Raw genomic sequence first — 18,325 nt, forward strand, 5'->3', positions numbered from 1 at the left:
GATCGAGTATTTAAAGGTAAAACAAATCAGGGTTGTCGGGGTGTCTTGCAGTGAATCGTGGAAAGCTGGGCAACGAACACTCTACAACCGGAAACCTTCCGACGGAGTCCGAGAGAAGCCCAAGAAAGCTTCGGTCGCGCCCTCCTTTGGTAGTATCAGATGCAGTGTCTGAAACAGAGCTGTGGCCCTGTCCTAGCCAAGAGTAACGCAGAAAAGATGAGGCAAAGGAGAGTCAAACGTTCAGAACTACACCACCCACCACACTAACGCAACGCCACAAGTGCAACTCGAACTGCGGAGCGCACTTGCTGACTGCAAATTAGTCCCACCCCCGGAAGTGCCGTCTACCCATGATTATTTCCGCTACGTCACTCTTTTTGTCCATCTCGCGAGAACTGGAAGTGACTATGTGACCTGGGATAAACGGAAGTCGGGCCTCTTTTTCGTGGCGCCTTGGAGGCATTCGGGTGCCTCAGGATGAAGGTAGGGAGAGACGGCGGTTGTTGGTTAGACTTAGGGACCGGGAATCGAGCCCCAGAACACGGCATTGCCGCAGTTTTAACTCTCCAAAACCCTGGCTCTAGGTAGAGAAAGCTCTGAGGTAAGAGAAAGGTCTCTCTTATGTGGTTGGAGCTCTTTCGGAGACCAGATGGTGAGCGATTGCCGCTGTAGCTGCGTTGGCCCGGGAGCGTAATGGTGGCGGCCACCTTGGGCCTAGCCGAGACGAATACGGCCCTGGTGTATTTGGGCTGTGGGCTCTACTCCGAGGGGATGAACGGCTGCGGAACACCCTTCGCTTCCGGAGTCATTGTGCAGGGCCTGCGTGCTAAAAGTTGTCCTTTTAGCGCGGTGCCTGTTGCGCATTATGCGCACACGTGCTTTGTAGTTTTTAGATTATAGGGTTACATGGAAGGGTTTTCGCAGTATCTTTGTAGGTGGTTTCACAATTTTCATAAAGTTTTTCTCCACACCCCCTCCCCCTTAATCCTTAGCTGAACATCTCTTTCCCAGCCACTGGCTGCCAGAAACTCATTGAAGTGGACGATGAACGCAAACTTCGGACCTTTTATGAGAAGCGTATGGCCACAGAAGTTGCCGCTGACGCTCTGGGTGAAGAATGGAAGGTAAGAGTTGACTACCGAATTGTTGCAGATATTCAAGAGGTGGTAAACGCTATTGGTAATTGGTATGTGTAGTGGGTGTCAGACTCTGGCTTGTGTTAGCTCATGTTACTTCAGAATGTCATCCTGTGAGGTAGAGCTATCATCTGGCGGGGTTTTGTAGCTCAGTTGAGAAAACAGGTAATTGTGCTTGCTTCAAGCTGATGGTCTCCAAAGGGTGTCTTTAAAAGTGCCAAGAAGGGGTGTTTCTGGTTTGTTGTTTGTTGATACTAATATTCCCCTGGGAACTGTTAACTCTAGTAAAACAGGTTAGAAATATGGCATGATTGGAAGGAATTTGCTAGTTCAGCTTGGCAAATTGGAAATATAAACAAAACTGAGTGGCTGGAGAAAAAGTTATTTTGAGAAGTTTCAAGTTGTATTTTACAAATCTACCACTGTCTTTTCGTACAGGGTTATGTGGTTCGAATCAGTGGTGGGAACGACAAACAAGGTTTCCCCATGAAGCAGGGGGTCTTGACCCACGGCCGCGTCCGCCTGCTGCTGAGCAAGGGCCATTCCTGTTACAGACCCAGGAGGACTGGAGAGCGAAAGCGCAAATCTGTTCGGGGTTGCATTGTGGACGCCAACCTCAGCGTTCTCAACTTGGTCATTGTGAAAAAAGGTGAAGCTTGTGTTCCTGCCGTACCCGGTTTGACTGATGGCGTTGTTTTGTTTTTTACCAATGTGTAAACAGTAACTTCGGATGGAAGTTAAATGTCTTTGTTCACATCTCTTAGGGGAGAAAGATATTCCTGGTCTCACTGATACTACTGTGCCTCGGCGCCTGGGGCCCAAAAGAGCCAGCAGGATCCGCAAGCTTTTCAACCTCTCTAAAGAAGATGATGTCCGCCAGTATGTTGTGAGAAAGCCCCTGAACAAAGAAGGTGAGGGAGAGTATGAAATTGAGGGTTTGCTTAATTTCAGTAATCTGTCACTAGATTTTGAGTGCTCACTGGAAAATAAAATGTAAGACCACAACTTACCTGGAGGTTTTAGGAAAATACTGAGGAGGGTCAAGATACACAGTTGGCATTGATTCTCATTACATCCAATGCCTTCTCTCTATAGAGTGTTACAAACTTTTGAAAATTGTCCTGTTGGTCATTGATATGTAAGTTTATCCAAAGATAATCAGACAATAAGTTCATTGCTCTTGGGTTAAGACTTGGAAGAACGACAAAATTCTGTGGCTATGATTGAATGTGCCATCATCCCCCCCACACTTTTGCTTTTTCATATCAGGGGTTCTGATTTTTTGTTTTACAAAACAGATACATGCTTTCATCAACTGAACTTGCTTTAACTTCTGGCCCTCGTTTTTATCTGTGGGATGTGGATAGCAATAGTAAGAGTTAGGACAGTTAGAAGGTAGAGAAGTATACTAGGGAGTGGGTGTCATCACCACAGTGGTCTGTGGCTGCAGTGTTCTGTAACGTTAATACTTCTGTAGTGACGTATGAATATTTACATTAAATGGAATGAAGGGCATGTTAGCTCAGGTTGGATTTTCATGTATAGTTTTAGCCTGATGAAATTTACACTTAAAAAGTATATACAGGAGTTCCCCATAGTCACATCTTTGGAAATACCATCAGTATAGTAAGTGCGCTAGTTGGTAGGTGTTAAGATGATTCTTGTGTCTTCATTTTAAATCATTTATCTCACTTTTAACAGAACTTGAACAGTTGAGCCTGGGGTATTGTTTGTACAAGGTGTCCACAGTTAAAATGATTACAACTGAAAAGACTTATGCTCTAAAGCAGATCTGTAATCCGTAGGATATTGAATTATAAATCAGTTTAGACTAAATGAAGATATTCTGTGAAGAACAAGCTGCCTATTCTTAATGCTCATGGTTCAGTTCCCTGGATTGGCAGGAAAGTATAGATTCAAGCTAAATCAGACTTAAAAGCATGATGGAATAGTGATGGGGATAATGCTTTATTTACTTCGTTTTCAGATTGCTAAAATACTGCTTCTGTGTCATATGGTACAAAGATTTCATAACCAAATTGTGGGAGGGAAATCAAAGTGAATAGAAAAAAGCTTGGAGCATGACTTCATTGTTAAGGAAAGTAACCAAATTTACGTATGATCTTGAGCTTGACAAAACTAGGCATGACTTAAATGAGCTGTGTTATGAGGATTAAATGTGCTGATTTAGGAAAATACTGACAGCTAGTAAGTAAAATTAGCTTGGTCCCTTTTTATAAGGATTCAATTTTCTTTATATTTGGACAATATTTAGCCTCTGTTGACAGTCAAATTCGATTTAAAAAGTCTTATACAAATAAGTTTGTAGATACTAACTTGAGTCTGCGTCTGTTTCTAAAGTTTTTAAAATGTATATGTGTATCCTAATGAACTAAGGATATTGAGAAGTGATCAGCCATTAATTTAAATTTTTAGGTAAGAAACCTAGGACTAAAGCACCTAAGATTCAGCGACTCGTTACTCCACGTGTCCTGCAACACAAACGTCGGCGCATTGCTCTGAAGAAACAACGTACTAAGAAAAATAAGGAAGAGGCTGCAGAATATGCTAAACTTTTGGCTAAGAGGATGAAGGTCAGTCTAAGATGATTGGGGTGAAGGGGGAGTACTTAATTTGGGTTTGCATGTTTAACAGTGACAAGCTTTGACTCTCTTGTTTTGTTTAGGAGGCCAAAGAAAAACGCCAGGAACAGATTGCCAAGAGACGCAGGCTGTCCTCTCTGAGAGCTTCTACTTCTAAGTCTGAGTCCAGTCAAAAATGAGGTTTTCTAAGAGTAACAAATAAATAAGAACTAACATAAAATCTTCTTTACTGACTTCTCATTGAATATAAAATTTAGATAAATTAAGAGAGAGAGACTCAGGTCATAATAAAGGGGGGTTTGTGTAAAGCAATCTTAACAACACATAAAACTTGAAGGTGAACCCTGGCTGATGTGGCTCAGGGGATCGAGCTTCCGCCCATGAACCAAAAGGTTGCCACTTTGGTTCCAGGTCAGGGTATGTGCCTGGGTTGGAGGCAAGATACCTGATCAGGGGTGTGCAAGACAGCAACTCTTCCCCACCTGCCCCCCGCCCCCCCCCCCCCCCCCCGCCCCACATAAATAAATAAAATTTTTCAAAAATGATATCCTTCAAATCCAGAGGCTGGGCCCATACTTGAGAGTGGGAGAGATGCCCAGGATAGGGTTAGGGTCTCTTGGATTCTGGGTGGTTCAGGAAAAATAGTCTTAGTGTAAGGCACTTTCAACAAGGCATGGAACAGTTTCAGGAAAATAAGTGAGTAGAACTATTCTTTTATACACTTTATTTTGAGGCATACAGTATTTCTTAAACATATATGCACAATGAAAATGCCCTTGTGAAGAGGGGCATTTGTCATAGGTGATAAAAAGAAAACTTGTTAAAGCACAGCTAATGGATACCATTTTGAAATAGTTCACAACGCTTTTAAAACCAGTGCAAATTTACTATGTTAATAGAAAGCTTTTCAACTCCAGTGAGTTATTCATATTTTTATTCTCTGAAAAGGAGTTGACTATGCCTGTTTAAACACTTGTATCAATGAAGGATGCACAAAGAGAAAAAGTCTTATACCTTTGCTAATGTGCCATATCTAATCTGGTAATTACAGTAAAAACTATACTTTGCAGTGTAGAAGGTCTTAAAAAGAAGGCACATTAGGCTTTCAGGGTGAAGAAAATGGGCCCCTTATTTGCTAAAATAATAGTTAAGCCACAAGTGGGTAAATTTTTCAAATAACTTCCCATTTGAGGCCAATAATGCCAGTTCCTGGACCATACTGTGAGAAGCAAGACTCTTAAGACGGTAAGATCCCCAACATGAAAAGTCTTAATTGGCAATTGACAATATAAATTAAAGTTACAAAAGGGGAAATTAGCATTTTTAAAGAATCCCAAACAAAGGACATGCTACTGTCACAGGGGACAATTTAAATCCAAAAGGCAAGTTTGGTATATAGCCTAGAATTCTTTACTAACCACTACATACATGGTTGATCCTAATGCATAAAACAAACCACACCACTTTCTGATTTTGAGCGCATTCCCTAAAGTGAATAGACAGGGCTTTCCTAAACTTCTAGTTTATTAATTCTGGCAGATTTAAGATTATGAGGATTTAAAAGGATGTTAGAAAATATCCCAAGAATTAAGATTATAAACATGATCAATCTTGTATTACTACTAGGTACTAAAAATGATGTAAAAGGGCAACAACTGGACATCCCAAAGTTAATGGGAGACTTATTTTCATTATTAACCATGCAGGATGCTATAATCAACTAAAAATGCAGCAAAAGTGAAATTAGGCTGTCAAATCCAAAAACGGTATAAGGTTTTAGACTAAATCTGGACTAACTTGAAAAACTGCTTTCAGAAGTTATCAGGTTATGTTTCATACAGTGCTACAACTCATTCTAGATATTGTCTATGTCCTGTAGATTTGAATAATTTGAGATATGGTTTTTTTGGTATAAGTTTTTAGTGGTACCCTTTCAGTGGTAGGTGCTAGAAAAGGCCTTCAAATAATTATAACACAAATCAGCTCTGTTTCTAAATGACTGTAGCACGCAATAGCTGTAATTTAGAATGTTACAAAAAGTTATTAGATAACAATATAGCCAAATATTCTTAAAATGTGTAAGGAAATTAGTTTTTTTTTTTTAAGTGGGAAGTAATTTAGTTTACGGCTACAGAGAAGAAATGGAAAAACAATATTGGAATTCCAAAGATCACAAAGGTTCAAATTTATATATTTCAGGAAGTTTAAAATTGTAACAAGCACAGCAAACAATTTTTCTTTTCATTCAACCTCCCATCTTTTTATATGCAAAAGAAATTAAAAACTCGTGGGGCAATAAGTGTTAAAACTAGTACCAAGTCTTAGGCTGCAAAATATATACTCTGAGATAGTAAAAAAGATCTGTTTTTAAGGTAATGAGAATTGTACATAATTGCTGACAAGTTCAGTTAGCACTTTCACAGTAAAATGAAACTAGAATCTGCATAGGTCAGATTAACCCTGAAATGTTCAAAGAATGGTACAATAACAATATGTAAAAGATTACACCAAATGGAAGGGAGATTGTGCTGTTCACTACCAGTAAGTAATTTTTATTTTTATTTTTTGTATCCACTGATTGAGTCATGCATAATTACAATAAAAGCACCTACAGAATGACTGGCTTTTTAAACCAAGCAGAGTTAAGGCAATCTTACTGTTCCTAAGGGGTGTTTTCAACAAAAGGCCTAATTGTCAGGCAGGTGAGGTCATGATTTTCTTAAACCTACTGGCAAAGAGCTCAATAGCTTTAAAGTATTAAGACTTAATTGATTCATCCTAAAAAACAATATTTACAAATGCACAAATAAGCATACAGATCTATATATTATACAAGAATAAAACTGCAGTGCAAGTTTATCCCACAGGTTTTTAAAAGTGACCAACAGCAATCATTTACTGTGCCCGAACAATTTCAGGTCCAGAGACTATATACAAGCATTTTAAGCATGTTTTGATTTTGTGAATTTTGAAGCCAATTTAACTTAAACTGGCTCATTTACCCCAATTTTAAAGCTGTTGCATTTTAACATGGTATTGGGAATATGGAAGGACGTCACTGGATATTCAAGATACAATCCATTAAGGAAAATACAAAATATGAGAGGTGGAGATACATAATTAAATTTAAAATTCAGGTAAGGCAGTTGCTGCCAGACATAAAGATAATTTCGAGATTGACGACTACAGATGAGTTAAGTAGTAGTCATTTAATAGACCCCTTTCAGAAAATTGCAACATGCAATCTACAAATTTTAATAAATATAATATGGCTGTATATACACATACCTACACAGCCACACATATATACACAAACATACAAAGATTTGCTCTTATAATTGAGATATTTCATTTGTGTTGGGCTTAGGCAAGTTTACATTAATTTGCTGGTTCCCCAAACATAATTAGCTTCAAATATAAAACAAAATGCCAAGGACAAATATGGTTTCTCATGATCAAACTACTACAAATATTGAGAAATCCAAACAGTTTTCAGCAGATAAACTGTTCAGAAGTTGCAAATTTTCAACATCAAAAAACCCTGTGGAATTTAATGGCATTTTTTTCCTGGGGAGATGTATTCAGCATGAATTACATTTCATCATATATTGTTCCAAGAGTTACTTCATTTCAGTTTTCACCAATTCTTAGCATTTGGAACAAACCTTGAATGTTTCCAGACTGAATCTATTCCACCAGCTTTGTGTGTCAGAATCTAGTGAATCCCTTGTTTAAATGAGAGGTGTTCCAAAACACTTCCTGCACCATTCCACACTGACACTTGGCGGAACATCAATTTTCTGCAACTTTCCAAGGACTTCAGAAGGTAGACTATTGTATGCAAGTACATATTCGTTATCAAAAGCCTCTGAAAGACATTTTCAAAAATGCAATTGCAGTTTGTTAAAGGAAAAGTCATGCACTTAAAAGTAGCCAAATCATATATATATATACTGCATATTCAAGAGTAGAAATCTTTCTAAAGGCAAATGGAGTATTTACCCATACCAGTTAAAATTTTTTAAATTAGTATAGGAAACAAAATTACTTGAGAAAATGTAAAAATTACATTAGAAAATAAAATGTAAGAAAAAAAATAATCCCTAATTAACCAACTTACCAATATCAATATTTTCTCTTCCAAGGGACACTAATGATAAGAAGAGGATTTCTCTGTATAAACTCCTATAAAACAAATTTTTTTAAAGTTAATGGGCAAAGAGTACAAAAATGGTAAAAAAAAAAAAAAAATCTGTGGTCTAGCTAACAGTAATGTAGATATGTCAATGCCCTGATTTTGATATGTAGTAGTTACATGAGATGTCACTTCTGGGGGAAGCTGGGGGAAGGGTACACTGAACTCTACTATTTTTGCTACTTCCTGTGAATATCTATTTCAAATTAAAAAGTTAATGGGCATAAAGCTTCACACCAGAAACAATGGTTTCAAAATTTGCAAAAGCAGAGTCTTCTCATCTATTGTCTCTTGATGAAATAAATTAATTTCTAAGGAGTCTAAAACCCTTTGACCCTTTAATTCAACAATAAAAGATAAATCACCTTTATTTGGTTTGTGGACATAAAAATGTCACAAATGAAGCCTTAAAAATGAGCTTCATGGCTCAGTTGTTAAAAATGAACTTAAACTGGTTTCTGAGTATTTACACAGAATAAAAAATTCGAGAGTAATGCCGATTTTGATGATGTTCCATGTAGCTTTCCCGAAACTTACACTGCAAAATTCACTTATGATGATGCTGGGATGAGTATCCCAAGCATGTCAGCAGACAAAAGTATGAGGATCAGGAGAGCTCCATATCTTTTGTAATTCACTGCTTCCATCACTTCCCTAAATTGTTTCCACTCCTAAACCCATTTTTTAAATGTCCCTCAAGTATAGAAAAGTAGAACATATGTATAACATCAATGTTAACAGACTAACAGAGGGTTTCCAGTGAACAGCAGAAATGTTCCCCAAAGATTCAATACACTTTAGAAATGAATGAATTACCTCCTAAAATTTAATCTATTCCCCCCAGACAGGCATTTTTATTTTATTTGTGCTCAAGTATGAATGTACACATTTTGGTAGCACTTTTTAAAACAGTCAGATGTTCTACAGTGAGTAGTGCTTCTTTTACAACTAGATATATTTTAAAATAATTTTTTAAAACATGACATTGTTTTGAGTAGCAAACACTGAATTATTACCTTTGTCTTTTCTTGTCTGGCTTCATTTGCTGTGAAAGCAGATTGATAGGTTTAAGAACATCATTATGTTGAATACTCTGCTTGATGGTTTCTACTAAAGTGCTTGTTGCTTGTTGTTCTTCTGACAGGACAGACAATTTCTTTTCAGAATCTAATAATAAAAACACAATAATTAAGAATATATTTATCCACTCTAGTGATTAAAGAAGTATTTTTCCAGAGCTGTAGCATTTTCTAGTTTTCTATTGAACATCGCCTCCCCCATACTAGTAGAGTTATGTGGCAATGTGACTGGCTAAAAAAAATCTTTTTCCTGCTTTCCTCAAGAGAGACCTGTCCTTTTGCATTTTCCCTGAACTGAGGGCTTCCTGTTTGAGGCTGGGGTGTGGTAACTTGTACTCGAGCAGCCATCTTGTGACCATGAGGCAACCTCTGTTGATGGAAAAGCAGGCACAACAGAAAGAGCCTGGGTCATTGGTGACAGAGCAGTTGCCTATCAGTCCTGGAGTGTCTACTTCATAATTTTTTAAATGTGAGAAAATAATCTTTAAGTGTTTTAAGTTCTGTTATTTTCTATTAAATACAGCAGAATATAATCCTAATTGATAAAGGCTAATTCTATAATTATTAAGAACAAACATTTATATAGATTTCATAGGTTAAAAAAGTGCTTCAGTGATAATCTCAAATTGAATCACACTAACATGAAAAATATACAAAATTAACTGTGTGCTTGGCCAAGAAAAAGGGAAAACTTCAATATCACAACAAATTCCAGCAACCATAATTTTATTTATACCCACATTTGTTGAGATGGGAATATGTATCCAATAACTCCCCAGTCCAGCCTGATTCTAAGTCCCTGTCATACAGTATGCTGTTGTATTTTTCATACAACACAGCCCCTTAATAAAGGGAACTAGTAATACTTCATTGTGTTCAACCAAATAATTAGCAAAATTCTGTTACAATACAAGAGGAAATACTGGCTGCTATACATTTTGAGACTAGCTCTTCTACTTGCTAAATGATTACCTTGCTATAGATTTGATTTTCATGCTGTTGTGATTTTAGAGCCTAACCCAAATATAATATGTAACTTCTCTGTTTCTCCTTTAATTCAATTTTTAAAATAACACCTTTACTGGAGATATAATTCCCAACTCATTCAATTCACTCTTCTAAATTGTACAAAGAAGTGGTTTTTAATATATTCTGCAAATTGAGCAACCATCACAATCAACTTTAAAACATTTTTGTCACCACCAAAAGAAATATCCCACCTATTAGTAGTGACTCCTCTATCTTCCCAACCCCTCAGCCCTAAGTAACCACTATTTTCTGTCTCTACAGATTTGCCTATTCTGGATATTTCATATAAATAGAATCATGCTTTCTGTGCTCTTTTGTGACTGGCTTCTTCTATGATATTTTAAAATTCATCCATGCTGTAGCATTTATCAGCATTCAGTACTTTTACTGCCAAATATTTCATTGTATGCATATACCGAACTTTATCCATTCATCAGCTGATACGGCATTTAGGTTGCAAAGTAGGAATAGACTGTTGAAAGTACAAAACAGCAAAAAATAGTGAACATTTCCCTTTCTCTTTTGAGTAGCCACTGTTGTTAACAGCTTGGGATATATGGTTTTACACCTTTTCCTATGCATATTTTAAAAACATATACTTTTTTTTCTATTCTTTTCCCTGCAAAAAAGGGAGAAGATCAAATGCTGTTCTGCAACCCGCCTTTTTTCCACCAAACACAATGGGCATACATCCTTTCATACATTCACATACAAATGGCTTTCATTCTTTTTCTTGGCTGCCAACATTTTATAGTGTGGACGTTTCACAATTTTCCTGATAGGTATTTATTTAAAAGTTTTTCATTGTTATAAACAACCCTGAAGTAAGCATCACTGTACAGACAGCTTTGTACAAATTATTTCTATAGAAAACAGTTGTCTTACTGTGATTGAGTTAAAGGGTATTCACACATTAAATCGAGATGATGTTTGCCATATTGTTCTCCAGAACTCCATCATTTTACACTTCTAACAGTACAACATTCTTTTCCTCCATATCCTCAACAATATTGGATGTTATTGTTAAAATTTTTTGCCATCCTGATGTATATAATTTTATATTTTCATTTTAAAAAGTCATATTTCACTAAATAATGAAATTGAGCATTTTTCATATTTGTGTTATGAGTGAATTATGTCGTCGTCCCCCCAAATTCATACATTGAAGCTCTAACCCCTGACGTGACTATATCTGGATATCAGGTCCTTAAAGAGGTAATTAAAGTTAAATGACATCATAAGAGTGGAGCCCTAATCCAATACAACTGTTGTCCTTTTAAGAAAAGGATTCCAGGGAGATGAAGACACATACAGGGAAAAGGCCATCTGCAAGCCAAGGAGAGAGGCCTCAGGAGAAACCAAAACTGTCAACACCCTGGTTTTGGACTTCCAGTCTCCACAACTGTGAGAAATACCTGTTGTTTAAGCCACCCTGTCTGTGGTATTCTGTTAAGGTAGCCCTAGCAAACTGAAAGAGTTTGTATAAACCATTTAATGTTTCTTCCATGAACTGCCTGTTGATATCATTTGCTCCCTTATCTACTCTGTTGTTCCCAGGGCTTCTGAACTGGATTATAACCCTTTCAATCACTTGTAAAAATACATTCTAAATATAAAGAAATGAGCTAGAATCTTTGAGACTAGTTTCCATATAAATGAAATTGTGGTCCTATACCAACACATCCAAATTACTGTTCCACTATACAGAATTTAGTCTCCAAATATTTAACCAAATTGGTATTTGACAGAAAAATCACAAAACAATACTCTTCAACTCATGTGGAGAACTAACATAGTTAAATGGGTCAGTTACAAGAGCAAATCAATTTGAACTAAAATAGAAAATCTTAATGAAAAATTTTAACATAAGGAACTTATTTCTCTCTTCACAGTAATTCCAGTTCACTCTTCTTCACTGCTAAATAAAGTAGTCCATTCTTCTTTACTGCTAAACAGCACTCGACTGGATGGATAGCTTATACCACAATTTCTTATTCATTCACCTGTGGATAGATATTTGGGTTGTTTCCAGTTTGAGTCTTTTATGTCTTAAATTCTATTTTACTTACTAAAATTCCTCCATGAGACATACAGAGGTTCTCCTGGTTCTTGATGAAGGTTGATGTTATCCCATAACAGCTGAATATATACAAGTTTGCTATCCTGGGACAGGGATGATAGAGGAAGCTAAAAAGATCAATAGAAAGTATTAGTACCTCCACCATAATAATTATCAGGGGACCTACCAAAACTTCATTATATAAAACAGATGAGTTTTTTCAAAACTCCAAACCTAAAATTCTGTGCAACAATTTTCATTTAAATCTGAAGATTTATGTTCTTATTATTTTCTGAAGTGCAGTTTTCTCATTCTAAATTTCAAGGATTGGAATTACAACCTGGTAACTAGCACAGTGGCTACATCAAAGATTAACTGCCACTACAATAAGTTTTAAGGTAAGAGTAAGTGCAATAGTTTCTACTACCTTGGTGTACTGACTACTAAAAATAAATGGGTCAAAGTAGTTTGTAATACTTTAAGATTTTGGTGTACCCCTACTATATGTGTGGAATGTGGGGTGCCTCTCAATATTCAAGATCAAAATGAAGGAACTCTAGGAGCTCACTATTTCCAGTGGGATAGGGGTTCCCAGCACAAGTAGAATAGGAACTTTACAATTAGATAACCAGAGTGTGATCATGGCTCCCCATCATGTATTAGGTTATGACCTTGCAAAAATTACTTACCTTCTCTAACTTTTTAATTATATCATCTGAAAAATAAGGGTAATATGAATTTTTTCTTCTTTCAATTGTATATTGTATTGGTTTTAGGTGTACAAAGTATGAGTCTTTTAAAAAATGGTTGTTATGAAAATTTCAGCTGGGAGTACTGATAGTTGAGAATAAAAGCTACATTTTCTAGCTACCCTTGCAACTAGAAATGACCATGTAACTAAGATCAGGCCAAAGAAATACATATGTGCAACTCCAGGAACTGTCCCTAAAGAAGGAAGACATACTCTCTTCCATCCATTTTCTCCTTACTGTTAAGTGGAATTAGAAGTAGAGTCAGCCATTCTAGTGTAGAACTTTGAAATGGAGGCCATGTACAGCTGAGCAAAAAGACAGAAGCATCTCTGGTCCCTAACAATACCATCCCTGGACTTACCCAAACTTTTAAGTGAGAGAAATAATCTACATCTTGTTAAGCCACTATTGTTGCATATTTTCTGTTACTTTAAGTTAAACCTCATCCTAACCAACACCAACAGAAGATGATACCCTACCTGTATACCTCCATTACAATGTTCAGATGTGAGGATAAGTCCTGGCAAGTTACTAGGAAGGTCCAAACGTCTGAAATACCATACGAGGTTCCAGAAAATGATTGGATGTTGATTGATGAAAGAGGATGTGTGAATCACCTGATCGCCTTCATTTTCTAGCAATGATTCAAGTTCTTTACGAAGCACTAGAGGACTCAAGTAGGGCACAGAAACTGGGGGAGGATTGGGTCTTTTTCCTAAAGGATCCTTAAAAAAATAAAAATATATAAAGATGTGAATATTACCTAATAAATTCTGTATGTCGAAGAGTATTTCTCAATGAGATTATACTTCTCTATCTATCCTTTCAAAATCAGTTATTTCAAGGCCATTTCTACATGCAGTAGAATACCTTAATGAAAACCTAAAAAAAAAAAAAAACTTAATCATAATTACCTTAAAGTTAAATAAGATAAAGCTAATAATCCATACAACAGACCCTACTATAAACATGACAGTTTTTCTACCATGTTGATAAAAGCAATGGCCTGTGTGGGATTGATTTTTCATTGCCAATTTTTAAAAAATTAATATATGTGACTTTATCTTCCTCTTACAACTGAACAAATAGGGTAATATTCTGTGTTAATATTCTTTGACTCCTTTTAAAATTATATCTAAGTCAGTTTTACATTTGATTGCAATAAAAAGTAAAGTAATTAAAGAGCACTTTTACAAATCAAACAAAATAATGAATGGGAAAAAAAACCTAGTCTTTGTAAGCTGTATATAATATAATCAGAAGAAAATGTTTATGACCAACTCAGTAATAAGTACCCCTAATACCCAGTCTGAGATATCCAAATACCATTTCCCTCTAAAAGGAGCAGGGTTTCTTAGAGAAATGGCTGATTCTAGGTCTGGAAAAGGAAATAATATGGCATGAGCATGAAACATCTTGTCATATAAGAAAGACAATTTCTAAAATAATTTTAAAAGGCTACTAGAGTTGTGTAACAAGAAATAAAGCACTAAATTGTAGAGTTCTAGGAGACCAAAGACTGGATGATGTAATTTACATCAATAAGAATAAGGACAACAATGGATGTAAACATATATGTTAAAAATCAATTCTTCATAACAATACCCTATTCCCCCATATTAACTGATTACCTTGGAGAATGCTAGGAACCCAACTTGTTATTGTGAAAACTGATAAATAAAATGGGTTGGGGGGATCAAACATTTTTCTTGCCTTTCCAACATAAATTGCATCTTTAGAAAATGAAACAGAAGTTGGGGAAATTTTTTCCACACAGATATATTCCATATAATAAAGATAACAGAATTAGGCTATCATTATTTTATAAATTGATCTAGGCAATGAGGCATTAGTAGATATTAACATCACAAAGATAGTTCACATCTCCACCAGAGGAACATACTGCCACTGATGATGTTGTCTTATAAAAACAAACAAGTGAACAACAAAACAAAACAAAAAACCCCTGAATTTGACCAAACCTCAAGGTACAATTACCAATTTATAGGGTTGTAATCAATAAATAAATTGCAAAAGAAAAAAGGGAGACTACAGATTAAAAAATACTAAAAAACAGATCAATCAATTGCAATGCATGGGCCTTATTTGATCCTGATTCCTCAAACTACAAAACAGACGTACTTGACACTTTTGAGACAATTAGAAATTTGAACAAAAACTGAAAATGTTGATATTATTATTTTGTGGTCTGATACTGGCACTGTAGTTTTTAAAAGCCTTTATCTTTTAGAGACACAAACTAAAATATTTACAAATGAAATACACGATGTCTGAAATTTCCTTCAAAATAACCTGCAATGAAGTGAATAAGGATATACAGAAAGAATGACCATAAGCTGAAAATTATTGGATCTAGATGATGGGGTCAAAGGTACTCATTTATGTTACTCTTCTGTTTATTTTTGTACATATTTTAACATATTTTAATTTTTAAAAAGTTCTTAGTCTATGAAAAATTCTTATCACTTTTCATGTCATTCAAATACATCATCTACAGAAGAATCATGTACTGTTCTAATAAATATATACACGAACACACAGTGTAATCATAATGTTGTTACATACCACAACTTCCTGCAGACTATTTGGAAGACTAACTGTTGAAATGCCATGAAATGGTCGCTGGGAAAAGTCAATATTTTGCAAAGGACCTCCAACACTGTGACTTCGAGTCAAAGATACATTCCGCTTTGATAAACTGTTAGGCACAGGTGAAATTTCCATAGTTTGAACATCTCCACTGGCATTCTTTATTTCATCACTTAAAAAATGAAGAAGAAATACTGGTTCTGTAAAACAATCAAAATCTGTAGAGCTAAAGTATTTTTGCAATGAATTTTGAGTCTACTGAATATATCTGAGTAGTCAGTATTGCCTTATAAGAATAAAATTTTCTTCAGGCATTTCTGTAAAACTGGCTGAAGGAACAGGATAGAGTGAATGACTCTGGTGAAGGGTGGGAAGAGGACATATGGTAGATAACAGGTTTCATTTTAAAAAGATTAAATGCCCATCCAGTTGCTTTATTCAAACATTATTTCATCTTTATTTAACAAAATCACGTAGAAATAACTACACTGCGTGCAAAAAGGTAATGTAGATTAATTGATAAATTATTTCATCTCTACCAGGCTATGATCCACTTAAGGACAGAGACCAGAGAACTTACTTACTTTTTTTAGTATTTAGCATATGTTTAGCATACAAAAGTCTCTCAATAAATGTTTGATTCAATAAATATTTAAGAGGAAAGATAGTATGTCATTGGAAACTGGCAATGACTACACTAAAGGGGAAAATACTTTTTACTGGTTCGTAAGTTCTTTCTGTACAAGGCTCTATAAAACAGTAAACATAGCTTAAAAAACTGTTAATCGTCAGATTCATTTGCTAGATATTTTAACAATATACGGTAGTAAAAAGTTAAAATTAAATTTTTTAAATGCCAGAAGTTATGCCTACATGAGTCAGGTTATCTTTAAAGATATAATTTTTACAAGGATATCCAATTTACCATGAGAAGTTCTCTATAACCTATGATACCTTGATTCAACTGCAGAGCTTGTTTCTTCAGTTATGGTCTGGTTTTGTTTTGGGAAATCCATAAAGTTCATCAAGTCAGGTTCTCCTGAACTGGATACAGGTTTGTGCTCTAAAGGTTCGCTTGCCAACGGAATGCTGCCACTTTGTAAACTATCACCAGAGGTACTTGGTTTCAGGAAGAAGCTAAAAAATACAAAGCAGTCCCCAAAATAAGTCTTTAAAAACCCTCAAGTCCTCTATACTTCATTATGTAGAATCACTTTATGGCAAAGCAGTAATTAATGAATTATATAATCCATAGAAACATTGCCTATTTCAAACACTCTCTTTTCCCCTCCACCCCCACTCCTGCTTTCATTCATTCTCTCCTGTCCTATTCAGATGAAAGGTCTAGAGAGGCCATTATAGTTGAATATAAGATCCCTTCAGTTTTTGAAAACCATTCAAGAAAGCTATGAACAAAGATAAAAAGCAAAATATTTCACTGATTTTATGAGTTAAAAAGTGAAACAGCAGCATTTTAACATGTCTATAATAGTTTAATACCACTTTTTCCCCCTTGTAAAATCTCCATTTTGTTCCTAGTCATTTCCTCTCCCCTCTATTCATTCAGAGTTTTATTTTCCTTTTGTCTCTCTCTCCTTCTGGGTGGGAACAGTGTGAAGGTTGGGCCTTGCAAGGGACATGAAGAGAACTTTCTCAGGTAATAGTAATGTTCTGCATCTTGATAAAGGTTTGAATTTGCACAAACGTGTGCATTCACTATCAAATGGCACATGTGAGATATGTACATTTTATTGGATACCAACTTTATCTCAAAAGAAAAAATAAGGTAAATAAATACTGAACTCCAATAATTACATACAGAATGGAGTCTTTGGGGGTGAAGTGTATTAATATCTACATTCTATTTTATTTACTTATTTATTTTCAATGAGCAATAATCCTACCTCAGATAAACCTCATTGGCTACAATACTACCACTGCGCACAGCTATATTTTACTTTAAATGAATAAAAATATAAGATGGTGCTGGCTAGAAGGATAAATCAGTAATAAAGCAAGTACAGCAAAATGTTAACTGTAGAAAGTAGGGGTGAATATTTGTGTGTCATTGTAAAAGAAAATCTTTAAACACCCTGTAAGTCTGAAATTTTCCATACTGACATACTATGAAGGAAAATCAATAATGCTTCTTTATACTCAATTAGAAAATATAAAATAAGATACCAAAATAGCTTAAGAAACACAATTATGCAACAAAAAAGTACAAGTCTTATGGAGAATACTTTAAAAGTACATTAAAAAAAATCTTAAAAAATTAAGATATATACTATGCTCACAAATAAAAGAATAATATTGAAAATATCCATTTTCCCTAAATTAATCTATAAAACTAATTCAATCCCAATAAAAACTCGAGTTGAATTTTTATTTTAAAGATTTTATTTACTTTTAGAGAGAGGGAGAGGAAGGGAGAAAGAGAGGGAGAGAAACATCAATGTGTGAGAGAAAGATAGACTGGTTGCATCTCACACACCCCCAACTGGGGATCTGGCCCACAACCCAAGTATGTGCCCTGGCTGGGAATTGAACCAATGACCTTTCGTTCCCAGGACAGCAGTCAATCTACTGAGCCACACCAGCCAGGGCTGAGTATTTTTAAGGAACTTAAAGTTACTCTAAAATTTTAAATACATATATATTTTTTAAATCCTTAACCGAGGACATTTTTTCATTGCTTTTAGAGAGAGAGAAAGGGAGAGAGGAAGAAAGAGAAACATTGATGTGAGGAACACTGACTGGTTGCCTTCTGTGCACCCTTGGACCGGGGATTGTTTGTGCCCTGACCAGCAATCAAACCTGCAACCTAGGCATGTACCTTGACTGGGAATCAAACCTGCAACC

General features: G+C 35.6%; 2 protein-coding genes and 1 pseudogene across 3 annotated transcripts in view; 1 reads left to right on the forward strand and 2 right to left on the reverse strand.

The window, feature by feature from the left end:
• The first annotated feature begins 400 nt into the window (after window positions 1-400).
• On the forward strand, window positions 401-3,964 carry RPS6 (ribosomal protein S6). Of its 2 annotated transcripts, none has more exons than XM_090274069.1 (6): window positions 401-483; window positions 993-1,124; window positions 1,575-1,785; window positions 1,901-2,047; window positions 3,573-3,730; window positions 3,823-3,964. In XM_090274069.1, the coding sequence occupies exons 1-6, from the start codon at window positions 478-480 to the stop codon at window positions 3,916-3,918; spliced, it is 750 nt and encodes a 249-aa protein (XP_090130195.1). In that variant the 5' UTR covers window positions 401-477; the 3' UTR covers window positions 3,919-3,964. The 2 variants fall into 2 exon arrangements, with proteins under 2 accessions (XP_090130195.1, XP_090130196.1); XM_090274070.1 differs by lacking the exon at window positions 401-483 and adding an exon at window positions 490-601.
• A 3,092-nt stretch (window positions 3,965-7,056) lies between these two features.
• Window positions 7,057-18,325, reverse strand: part of LOC150012916 (DENN domain-containing protein 4C-like) — a 105,055-nt gene continuing 93,786 nt past the window's right edge. The window contains exons 27-33 of the mRNA XM_090274071.1: window positions 16,418-16,600; window positions 15,440-15,635; window positions 13,333-13,578; window positions 12,112-12,229; window positions 8,951-9,101; window positions 7,860-7,924; window positions 7,057-7,607 (exon numbers count right to left, since the gene is read on the reverse strand). Coding sequence (XP_090130197.1) covers window positions 7,471-7,607; window positions 7,860-7,924; window positions 8,951-9,101; window positions 12,112-12,229; window positions 13,333-13,578; window positions 15,440-15,635; window positions 16,418-16,600 — 1,096 coding nt within the window. The 3' untranslated portion in view covers window positions 7,057-7,470. The remainder of the gene's footprint in view (window positions 7,608-7,859; window positions 7,925-8,950; window positions 9,102-12,111; window positions 12,230-13,332; window positions 13,579-15,439; window positions 15,636-16,417; window positions 16,601-18,325) is intronic.
• On the reverse strand, window positions 17,255-17,412 carry LOC150012917 (U4 spliceosomal RNA; annotated as a pseudogene).

This window comes from Furipterus horrens, unplaced genomic scaffold (assembly GCF_987537825.1).
Source record: "Furipterus horrens unplaced genomic scaffold, mFurHor1.1.pri manual_scaffold_4, whole genome shotgun sequence".
Classification (NCBI taxonomy): domain Eukaryota; kingdom Metazoa; phylum Chordata; class Mammalia; order Chiroptera; family Furipteridae; genus Furipterus; species Furipterus horrens.

Bases quoted from the DNA above. Each gene is read 5' to 3' on its own strand.
- RPS6 (XM_090274069.1), top strand. The intron at 1,125-1,574 runs GTAAGAGTTGAC...CTTTTCGTACAG, and splicing joins CTCTGGGTGAAGAATGGAAG to GGTTATGTGGTTCGAATCAG. The intron at 3,731-3,822 runs GTCAGTCTAAGA...TGTTTTGTTTAG, and splicing joins TTTTGGCTAAGAGGATGAAG to GAGGCCAAAGAAAAACGCCA.